The sequence below is a fragment of the Camelus ferus genome, chromosome 3, assembly GCF_009834535.1.
Source record: "Camelus ferus isolate YT-003-E chromosome 3, BCGSAC_Cfer_1.0, whole genome shotgun sequence".
NCBI classification, from domain to species: domain Eukaryota; kingdom Metazoa; phylum Chordata; class Mammalia; order Artiodactyla; family Camelidae; genus Camelus; species Camelus ferus.
The window spans coordinates 65,000,838-65,013,265 of record NC_045698.1 but is presented as its reverse complement, the minus strand read 5'-3'; the positions used below and the strand labels follow the sequence as shown (position 1 = coordinate 65,013,265).

Genomic DNA, 12,428 nt, shown 5'->3' with positions numbered 1-12,428 from the left:
TTTAAATAAATTAATCTTACTGACTTTTACCTTAGACTCATCTTTAGGCTTAACTTGATCTTAAAATGCTTTTTATCAAGTAAAGTCAAGTTTGTGCCCTGTTTTGCAACCAGTATTTGAAAAGCCTATTCAAATAATCAGGTGTTCAGTACCAAGAAGGGTGCTCCTCCTAGTGAAAAGCAATAGCCAGATTGCCTACAAAGATGAACAGGGAACCTTGGCACCAGAATTGAGAGGAGAAAGAAAGAACATATGTGAAGGATTGGAACATGTTCAAAAAAAGAATTTAAAAGGAAAGGGGCGTAGAATTCTTGGAATGATTTACAGGAAAGCTTATTGAGGACAATCACCAGATCTAGCCTTTCCATTTGCTCCATTTGCACTTGTAAAAACTATGGAAGCTGTGCTCATAGCGCTTGTTAGGTAATTTGTGCTAAAGCCAGCAGAATGAGGAAAATGAGAATTTCAGCAGAATTAATGCTGGGTCATTTTTAACAATTTGTGGTGACAACAGCTAGAGTCAAGAGCCTGGCACCACAGTTCAGTTCAATTATTCGCCAGTTTGGGTCAAATGTATTTGGAGTATTTGAGAAGATGTCCCTGAAATGTGAATTTTAATGTGAAATGGGCATTTCTCCATGTCAGATGAGCTAAATTTTAGAATAAAGAAAACAGCATGTTTATAACTCCACGTTTGACTCTCCTGCATACTCAACTCCATACGACATATCCCATGACTTAATGCAAAAATCTAGAAAAGCAGGTCTGGAGTAGAAGACAATAAATTAATGACTGTGTCTCTACAGCCAAATTCAAGCTGAAAAACATGGCATAATTCAGGTCAGGTTTACAGAGGAAGTTTGTTCTTTCTTTTCTTTCCCTCTCTCCCTTCCTTTCAATTAATCTACCTATCTATAATTTCTGTTGCGGCATTATAACTCTTGAGAGCCATGTTAAATCTTTAGGAAGAACTGGTTTAAGGGCCTCCAGTAACACTGCCAGCAAAGGCCAAACCTGGAACTTCTCTATAAATTGTACTTAAGACCATAATAGAGTGCAGGTAATATGAAAAGCAAACCAAAAGGTAATCATGAGTCCATAAAGCTTTTGTTATACATATATATTGTCATGGACACAATCTTATGGGTACTTGGTTCATGGTTCATATTTCATGGAGATATCCTTTGCCAGAAGACTCTAACAGTGAACAGCGAGCTTGTTCAACGGTGGAGCCAGGCTTGAACTTTCCATTAAAATTCTCTGAGATACTTTAAGATCTAAATATGCTTACCTGGGAACTTAAGTGTTAGCATATTTTTAAAAAACATTTACTCAATATCATGGCTTTTGGTTTCATTACTGGTTGTCAATAATGCCTCGTGATGCCTCAGAGAACCAGAAAACACATCCATGTAGTAAAAACTCAGTTGAGTGTCTTAAGATGGTTTTTCTTTAAAAAAAAAAGATGGGAGTCAGAATTAGAACTACCGCATATTCATTTAGCCAACATTTATTTATCTTCCAACATGTGCCAGGCATAGAAGTAGGCATTGGAGATAAAAAAAAAAAAAAACTGAGTAAGTCATGGATGGTCCCTGCCATCAAGAAAGTGTTCATGCTTTATTAGAAACAAGCATACATTAAAAAAAAAAATGCAGTAAAGTCTGTGATGAAGGGGACACCTAAAGAGGGAAGGATTATGTTTGAGAATGTGTCTGACAAGTAGTGTCTGCTTTTTCATCTCCCATCCATCCTCTGCTTTGCCCACTCCACTTAGGTTGTGTTCACCACACCCCTGAGATTGTACCTGGCTATGTCCCTTGTTGTCAAGTCTAGTGATCATCTCTCTGTTCCTATCTTACCTGACTGCAGGAGCATTCCATCTAGTTGACTACTCCTTCCTGTTAAAAACACTTTCCTGCTTTTCCTCCCACTTCCCTGCCCATTCTTTCTCAGTCTTCTCTGCTGACTATGCTCTGCCTAACTGGCCTCTGAATATTGGAGATCCCAACTCCCTTTTCTTTTCACTTCCCTAGGTGAGCTCATCTAGTCCTATGGATTTAAATGCCATCTATATGTTAATGACTTCCAAATATTTATCTCCAACTCTGACCTTCCTCCATTTCCAGGCACTAGTTTCCAACACCTCATCTTTTTATCAAAGTTTAATAGGTTATTTCAAATTTAACAGACCCAAACACAATTCTTCTTTTTTTTAATGGAGGTACCAGGGATTGAACCCAGAACCTTGTGCACGTTAAGCACACTCTCTACCACTGAGCTATATCCCTACCCCCATCAAACACAATTCTCAATTTTGTTCCTCAAACCTAAAACTACCTGAGTGTTCCCCATTTTAGTAAGTGGCAGCTTCACCAGTTGCTAGTAATTGACTAGTATTCCTTAATTAGTCTCCTCTTTTCTGGGCTTAGTTGATCCACCAGGGAGTTCTGTCAGTCTTCAAATATCTGAAATCTAGCCTTATCCGTTACCACCACTCCAGTCCGAGCCACCGTTCTCTCTCAAGGACCACTGCCACGAGCTTTCAGCTAGCCTCCAGGCTGCAACTCTTCCCCTAGTAATCCATTCTTCACACAGCAGCCAGAGTGATCTTTTTAAAACATTAAGTATGATCATGTAGTTTCCAAGTCTCAAGCCTTCTAATGGCCCTCTTTGTTTCAGATGCCTCATTATATAAATTTCCAATATATTAAAAATAATCTCCATCTTCCAACCCAAGTTTATTTTACTGCTTTTTTTTATACTTCACGAGAGACCATGATTCCAAAAAACAAATCTTCATTTGTATTTATAGTGAGATTTGGCGTGTAAGCTTATTATACAATTATAAAGTTCACATTAAGCTCTGTCTTTAAAAAAGTGACAGGATATTATACTTCAAGTATTGTTATAAAGGCTGGTTCGCAGTAACTAACTTGTTAGCTGCTTGTTCAGTTTGGATTTTTGCTTTCTATGTTCCTTTAAAGGGTTGTATGAAATAGTAAGATATAAGACAATAATTTTTTTTAAAAAATTTGGCCTGCATCAGCTACAGTTTTCCAGATGCTGTCTTTAAAAACAAGGATTGTGTTAAATACATTAGATTTTTGACTTCTTCTCACTAATGTTTTGATAATCCCCTTTATATTTCATTCTTTTCTGTGTTACAGTGGTTACAAAGAAATTATTTTTAAAATGTTTTTTGGATTTTTTTATTGAAGTATAATTTACAATGTTGTGCTAGTTCCAGGTGTACAACAAAGTGATTCAATTATATATATGTATTTTTTTTTCAGATTCTTTTCCATCATAGGTTATTATAAGATAAGATATTGACTGTGGTTCCCTGTGCTGTACAGTAGGTCCTTGTTTATTTTATATATAGTAGTATGTGTATGTTAATCTCAAACTCCTAATTTAAATCCCCCACTCCTAATTTAAATTCCCCCACTCCCTGCCCCCTTTATCCCCTTTGGTAACTATAAGCTTATTTTCTGTATCTGTGAGTATAAAGAAATTATTTATTCCATATGCTCTTTAATTTGGTTCTTCCAGATCTGCAGAGGAGTTTTCTCCTATGTGTAAGGCTGGATTCACTCACAAAGCAAAATAATAGATTTTGTGAAACTTAATGTCTCTCTTTTAAGGTAGCTTTGCATTACCCCTAAATTTCACATTCATGTTATTGTTCTAAACATATTACCAGCCTTTGACAAGAGCTGAGTGTATTTGAATACTTCAGGATCAGTTGTTTAATTTCCTGTGCTATTTTCTGCTTTAGCTCCATTTTTTTTAAACTGTTTTGTCCTGCCTGGATATATATTTTTTACAGTGGTTAAAATGTAATTATTGTATAGCCATTGGGTTCCCTATGAGTTGATGTTTTAAAGAGCAGAATAAAATGATTTCTTAAATAAAAGAATTATAACATGTTCTTAAAATGGTATAGTACCTCTTCAAAAAAAGAAATCTGTCTTAAACTGTATCCCAGAATAAGTTATACTGTTTACTGTTAATTTGCACAGGAAAACAAGTTCAAGGGCCTGATATTTTCTTTAAGCTGTAGTACAAAACTAAAAAGTGATTCCCCCAAAAGCTATCAATTCTTATAGTTCTTAATTCTCTAGCTTTCAGATGTTTCATATTTTATATAACTATTGTTAAGGAGGAGCAGGAGACGCTAGCTCTATACAGTGGTGGGCAAGAGCACAGTTCTTAAAATGAGACAGGCCAGGGTTTGAGTTCCAGATCACTTATTAACTATGTAACCTCAGGTGATTCACAGGATTTACTTGAAAAGTGGAAATAATAGTACCTGCCCCACCAGGGGTGTTGTGAGAATTCCCAGAGGTGATAGTAAAATGATTACATCAGCCTGACACATTTTAAGCAATCAATGAATAGTAACTAGGTAGCTATAATTGTTTCCTAAAACAATCCCACTTAAAGCTGTCACCTGACCCATCACCATTTATAGAAAGTTTTCTGGTTTTACAAATTTCCAAAATTATAGTTGACTTTGGAATTTTTTTTTAACACTATCTTTATCATGACTCATAATGCAGCTTAGGTAGCCAAATAAATCAAATGCCTGTTGATTGATTTTAAATAATTCAGGAGTTGACTTTGAGTTGAGTCAAAGCTCCATGATGGGTTCAGAAGGGAAGCTGAAAGTATTTCAAGTCCAACTCTAATATTAGGGAATAAAGTTAGAAAGATCTCTCTAATGTGTTTCTTAGAGAAATCACTTTTTTCTAGGCCCAGAATACTATTTCTTATGTTTGTATATTGACAAAACCATTAGTGGTTAATAGAATAAAAGTAACCATAAATTTAATTTATCTACATGGATAAACAGTGTGTAAATAATCAAGAGATGGGTATAACAACTTGTATAGAATAAGTACCTTTTATTCATCTCCAAAGATGAACTTTATTCCTTCTCTCCCACCCTAAAAGAATCATTTCAGAAACTAATATTACTCACTAGAATTAAGATTTCTTAGTAAAATTACTTAGTAAGTTACATATTACTTTTATAGTCCTGATACATTGTGAGGAATAGTCCCTGGAAATAAGTGTATGTAGATCTCTTTGGTCATAGACCAGTTTTTGTTGTAGTAGAATTGGCTTACATAGTGGCAGATGTCAAGAATATAATTAAACTTTGGAGCATTTTAGTATTATCTCCACTTTTATTCTAAGCTTAAGAATGCCCTAAATTCCCTAAGAGATATAGAGGGTTAATTAAAGCAACTCTAAAAACAATAAACCAACTAAGAGTTTAATAGAATCTTTTGACTACAAAGTATCACCTTTATCAACTGTTGAAGCATTTGTCAAAAGGGGTTTCCCTAGCTAGTTCCAGTCTGCATTGTGTGTCTGGGCTGGATATAGATACCAGATCACTATCTTACTTATAATTCAGCTACTATTCATTTAAAGCCAAAGTTACTTGATTTTCAAAAGAGCTACTTGGTGCACATATTTAATTAAAACTAAAAATCAAAAGTTGAAGTCCTATTGAAACTCATTTGTAATGGAAATGTACTTAGTAAGTTAAATATTATTCTGAAACATGCCATATCATATTTGGCCACCTATAATTATGTTATCTTTTAAAATTGAATTGCATTTAAGTTTACAATGAGTTGAGATTATGTTTGTGCAGCTAAACTTAGGCTACAAAAATTTAGATGAAAACATGATTCAGACATTTGTTTATAATGGTACTGACTTTTAGAACTTATACATTAGAACATATAATGGTAACTTTCCCATTAACACAGTGATCAGAAGAGTAGTAAGTGGTGTAGCGTTCTAGCTGTCTCCTCTTTTTGTAGTTTTTAAAATGTTTAAGAACTATAGCCTAGTGCCTAACATCTTGTCTAAAATTGGGATTAACATTAATAAAGGATTTGAGATTCTCTTCTATATTTTTCTCTTCTAGGTTGTCAGATATTTTAAAGGAGTTTTTCAGTAACAGTGATCCTAGCTTGTGCTGTTCTGTCCTGAACCCACAACTATTCCATAGATGAGGGGTTTATTTTTTTAATGAAAAGTGATAACACAAATATTTATATATGTTCCTTTGTTATGCATGGTCCTAATAGCAAAAAAAATTTTTTTTTATTTTTATTTAATCAGAAATTGAACTTTGGAAATTGTAATGATTTTATGAAATTTATTTTCCTTGGAAACAAAATGCCAAAAGAACTGAATGAGCATTTAAGTCCTTTTAAATGTTCAGCACTAGGAAGTAACTTGTTACAGAGGTAAGAGAAGGAAAGAGTATTTGAGATTCAGAAATATTTGAGATTCAGAAGGCTGGATTTGAGGTTCAGCTCTGGTAACCACTAGTTTGGTGATTCTGAGCAATAAAGTTTGTTGAAGACAGTTTTATCTCCCTCTGAAATGGGGGATAATGATGCCTTCTTATCATCAAAGGCTGGTTTTAGGAGGCTCACCTGAGACAAGGATATAAAAATGGTCTGTACGTTACAAAACTGTGTAAACATACAAAAAAAATTATCATTTTTGTTGAGGAATCAAGCAATACAGATAGCTAGAAGTATAAGTGTATCCAGAGGTTAGGTTCTAAATTCAGGTCATGAGGCAAAAGATTGGGTAATGTTAAAATTACTCTTGAAAATTCCCAAGTTGATGTAAAGCCTAGTTGTTTTGTTTCGTCTAAACACCCCGAATTATAATGTATATAGATGTATACCACATATATAAATGCCAAAATGATTTTATAATACTTTTTATTATTCTGTAATACTTTTTTTAGCATAATGTAGATAATTACTCGTAAGTCAAAAGTCAAATATGTGTTAAACTCTTCTGTATCTTAACTAAGATTAAGACAATCTATGAAAAAATACACCCCCAGTGTAGCGGCACCATAGACACATAGACACAGGCATCTGGAAAAACAGCAATTAATGGTAATTAACTCAAAGTGGGCATAGTTCAGAGTTTAGTGAAATGGTGGCAACTGTGTTTTGTTTGGCTAGAAAAAGGGTTTAACATTTTAAAATTTGAATCCTTTCTCAGTTGGGAATTCATTCTCCAGGTATTCACCACTCCTTGTTGCTTTACACCCAGTCTCTTTCACATTTCCCTGCGTTGGGTCCTTAAAGACCTTGAGTCTTTGATTCCTGATTCACCCAAAGAAAGGCCTAGCTGAGGAAATTAATCTTAAGCTTAAATGTTGAGTGATTAGTATGGATTGGCAAAATAGTGTTTGGGAAGGGATGCCAGGTTGAAGGAACAACTAGGATGTAGAAATAGAGAGGAAATTGTTTACAAAACCAACAAACTAAAAAAGATTAATACTGCTGCACCACAGTTGGAAGTAAGATGAAACTGATTGATCCTGTAGATGCACAGCCTGTTTTTTATGTGGAGGAGTTTGTTTTGCCTTGATAGAATCTAGTGAAGGCTGTGTGACACGCTGGTGGTATCTGAGAGAGCTTCTGCCAGCTATCCTAATGAGCAGCATTGGGAAGAAACTGAAGGAAAGGAGGAAGGCCTTTGTCTAGGTGCTTGATGATATGGGCCTGAAAATGCCTAGGAACTTTCAAAGTAGAGACTAAGCTTAATTTGAGGGAGTCTAGGGCTGACTGGCCACAAATAATTACTGAGAACCCTTAGCACCTTTGCTTCATTTTTCTTTAGTGCCTGATATTCAAGCTTTCAGCACATTTTATCATTCTTTCTTGGGAATATCTGCTTATTCCACCATCTCCTGTTTGCTCCACATGAAGTCTTACTTATTTAGGCCTTTATTACCAGAGTATTTCTAAATAAAATATCCCCTGGAGCTGATGTCTAATCCTTTTCCCTAGCCCCAATTCATCTCTCTCTTTCTTACACATTACTGAAAGAGCTGCTTTCCCTGAAACACTTCTTTCAGCAACTCATTTTCTTATTCCAAAAATCAGAAGAGCCTCCAATTGTTTATCATGTCAAAGGAAAGAAGACTTAAAGGTCATCTCTAAAGGGATAATGGAGGGGATTAGGGCAGGGTTATTTCACAGGGTGATAAACCTTTTGAAATTCTGAGGTCTGAAATTTAAATTACTGTCCTATTTATTCTGCAGTGGATAGAAGCTAAACTGAAGACAAATTTTGAGGTCAAGGAGAAATTAGGCAGGGATCACCAGTTCTCATCTTTTATGTTTCGTTTCACATGTGAAAAGAGGTCTGTACACATACAGAGACCTACCCTCTGCCCACACAGTACCCATTTCTGTCTCCTTGTTTTTTTGCTTAGGGCACTCCTTTCCCCTGGAGTTTATCTTTTCAAAATTACTACTCAAGATCCTTCTTTTCCATAAACACTTTTCTTTTCTAGTATCTCTTGTTACCCATTCTTGTCTCTCTCTCTCTCTCTTTTTTTTTTTTTTTCTTTTTGAGAATTCTTACTGTACCTCTCAGCAGTACTTAGCCTAGTATTTAATCATTCTCAAATGCTCCCCAACTAAAATATGAACTCTCTGGCATAAAGGAGCAGGCCCCAAAGCTCTTGGTTCTCCTGTAGCAGATGTGTGTGCAGCACAAGATAGTAGAAGAAAAACAGCATGGCAAAACAGGAAGATTGAGTCCTAGGTTCTGGTCCCACCTTAGTTAATGGGACACCTCACCCATAGTGGTTGGGCAGGGGAGGGGAGTGCTGGGCATCAACCGTATTATCTCTGGATTCAGAATTCTGTGTTTCTAGCAGTGCGTGATTACCTAGTAGAATATGGTGATACGGTGAAGGGAGAGAAAGAAGAGACTGTAAGTTAAATTTAAGGTTGTGAGCCTGCAGAACCAAAAATATAGAACACTTTTGCCAGAAAAGTAAGAAAGAGGTGCCAGTTTGGTTGGGGGAGGGAGGTAGTTTAGTGTGTGCCAATTTTGTTGTCACTGAGAGTTTCTAATGCAAAATATCATAGGCAGGGATAAGTTGCAGGTTGTGGAGAGATGGAGAATTGAAGAATAGGAAAAGAGATGGAGAGTCATCACCAAATAGGCAGGGTGAGCCTCCAGGAAGGAGTAGATCTAGAAAGAGGAAAGTGAAGGGCACTAGCTTTTGAAATGAAGGGCATGATCCAAGAGCTAGGAGGACTGGTATCCCCAAGTGTAAGGAAGCTGTGATGTCCAGTGGAGAAGGCAGCAATTTGAAAATTGAGAAAAGTGAGCATTTGTTTGACCAAGAATAGGTGAACTTGATAGAGAAGTTCAAATTCCAGTGGTGAGCTGAAGAAGTCAGACTCTGGGTTGCGAGGAGGCAGGGAGGAAAGTGTAACCAGCCTCCGAGGAGATGTTCAGTGTTTGTGGTTTGAAGAGAGAGCAGGAGACAGGGCTGATTGAAATACTGTAAAACCTACAACTTGGACCTGTGTTACTTAAATTGTAGGGCCACCTACTTCCACATGTAGGGGACCTCCCCAGGGCTTCTATAGGCAAGCTGCCATTGCTTCAGGAAGAGGTTTAGCTGTGGAAGGCAGATTTGGGTGAAGTTTTCTCCCTCTAAGGAAATTCAAGTTAGCATTAATCTATATTTTATATTTTCATAAAAGATCATGAATTAGGATAAATTGCTACCAAAAAAATGTTTTAAAATTTCAAGCATCACCTTTATATCTTTCCTTTTAAAAAAAAACTACTTCTCCCATACCAAGAAATGAATTTGTCACCCAGTAGTTCTTTGATTTCTGCTAAGTCTAAAGTTAAATGATCTTTTTATGGTGGTAGAACAATGATAATAGTATCTATTATGTTTTCTCCAAGAAGATGTCTATCCATGTTTATAAATAATAATAGAATGGTTAATGCTACCACTTGATTTTATATTTAGATGATCTATCTTTTAAAGAAGTACTTACCCTTTCCTTATTTCTCTTTATTATAGTCCTAATTAGTAAACTTTGAAATCTGCAGAGAAGTTTTGGGAAGTAGTAGTTAATGTGCAGTGGCTGAGGGAGGATCATATGGGTGCCTCTGTATCTTCACTTGAGGTAGAGATGAGACCAGAAACCACTGCTTTTGTTTTTGTGTATTAGATTTGGATATGAGGGTGTGAAGAATGGTTTACAGACTGATGCATCACTATTAAATGTTACCCAAATCTGATTTCCCATGAATTTCTGTTAGCATTTTGGGAAAGCGTTCTCATAGAAAAACAGACTGGTGACTTGGGACACAGGAAATCATGCCTGAGACTATGGGAGATATTTACAGTTATAGCTTTTCTTCTAAATAGACAGTTCTATGAGAAAATATTAAAATTATGAAGAGGACAGAGCTCATAGTAAAATAAAACATTGTTCTAGAAATTATATTCTCCTGGTGTGAGAATCTTGTGAGAAAATTGGTAACCTTCTGACCATCAACTAAAAACTAATCTCTGGTAAAATGGGAGAACATGGAAACCACAGTTCGTTCTCAAATATTTTAATTTTATATTTCTAGCATCCTGTTAGAGTTCTGCAAGGTTGGTTTATTTTTCCTTTACCTCTACTCCTTTTAAAAACATATCAAGTAACTAAGCAAGAATTTTTTTTTATGTAACATTGAATTGGTACACTAATCATTTTTTTGCCAAATCATGTCAGTCATTTTCAAGAACCCATTGAGCTACACTGCCAAAAGATAAGTTTCGGTTGTGTGATCCAGAGAAATGTCAACAGTGTGATATCATTAATTATGGCATCTTAATATAATGACATAGAAACCAAAGTATGTAATGAAAAGGTTTTCACAGACTATAGTACTGACCAAATGCATAGATTTATTTAAAGTTTAAACTTTTAGTTCTGTGTCACAGTAACCAAGGTTGACCTGTTTTTTTCTTAATGTTTCTTTTAATAGAATTTAATTCCTTTTCGACCTTCAATTCAGTTCCAGGGGCTCCAAGGGGTGAGTACTCTTATTGATTTAAAGAAAATCTAATCTTCTTACACACTATTATATTTAACTCTTAAAATTTGTTTTCACCTGTGCCTCTTAATATAATGTCACTCAAACTTTGTGAACTTTGTGACTATAGTTTAATTTTATTTGAAAAATAATTCAAATATAGTTATTCAGTAGTTTTTCCCCCAAATCATAGATAATTGATTTTTTAACTTTTTATGGAAGTGTAACATGTATCATAGTATTATGAGGTTATGTTTTGTTTACAACAATTAAGCAATCATAAAAAATTATTAATTTCAGGCCAGTTATGATTATGATTGTTGTTAATGTTAACGAAGTTTTGCTGTCTGTAGACTTAATTACTTCGATTGTACATACTAGGAAATGAGATGTATAAATAGAAAATTGACTTTTTCAAGTACATAGAATAAACAAAGTGTTCTGTCTGTTTTATTGCTGACTTTAAAAGTGTAATAGCGGGGACATTATAATTCAGTGGTAGAGTGCATGCTTAGCATGCACAAGGTCCTGGGTTCAATCTTCAGTACCTCTGTTAAAAAATAAATAAATAAATAAATAAATTTTATTTTAAAGTATAATAAATGATAAATCCTAATAAAATACACAAATGAATCTTATGTTTATAATAGATGATAAACTTTACAGGAGTAGTGTCTCTTTTATTTTTAATACTTTAATGTGTTAATATTATATTATTAAATATTATTAAAATATTGCTTACTATTTTTAATATTACTATTTAATATTAATAAAATAAATGGTAGACTCAGTTATTCCTTCACTTAATGTGCAGTTCTGAATTTGTCTCTATAAACTGGCAAGAGTATGGAGATCTGGAATATCTGTAAATGGATTTTAGAACTATAGAGGAAAGGCAACCTGGTGGGGAAGATCATATTCCTGCTTATTATAAATCTGCATACTTGTGAAGTTTTATTATGTCACAAAATATAAAAAATCAATGTAAATAAGTACAGGCTTTCTAAACTTTATAACTCAAAAACATTTCAAGAGTCAAGAGATATAACTGTATCATTCAGCACCAACTAAGAGTAATTCTAAATCTTGTGGAATGCTAACTTGAAGGAGATGTTTGTGTGTGGATGTCAGAACTTTGCTTCTACATGATAGCCTTACAATGAAGTCCTTTTTATTCTACCCCCAGTAACTGAGTGCTCATGAATGGGATCTTAAATGGAACAAGTATTCTTCTGAATTTTGTTTTATAGCTTTTTAGGTAGTCTTTATAAAACACATGATGATTCTATTTTTGAGGTATTAGTTTCAGTTGTTTACTTAAGGCTTCTTGAGTTTCCTTACAAATTTAAATGGCATCTGAAGGGTTGTTCCAGAGGCAGCCTGGGTTCATGAGCTCTGCAGGGCTACAGTAAAGGGTTATCTAGGCAGACAGGGCAGTACCTAGGGGAAGAGGGTAAGATTTGAGATGCTTTTCCCTCACTAGCAGCTGACACTTGGTTTGGTGTCTGCTACTTCCCTTA

At 35.0% G+C, this 12,428-nt stretch overlaps 1 protein-coding gene across 1 annotated transcript in view; it reads left to right on the top strand.

Annotated features, from left to right (window-relative positions):
* Positions 1–12,428, top strand: part of ELL2 (elongation factor for RNA polymerase II 2) — a 70,747-nt gene that overhangs the window by 5,313 nt on the left and 53,006 nt on the right. The window contains exon 2 of the mRNA XM_032476401.1: positions 10,861–10,908. Within this exon, the coding sequence (XP_032332292.1) occupies positions 10,861–10,908 (48 nt within the window). The remainder of the gene's footprint in view (positions 1–10,860; positions 10,909–12,428) is intronic.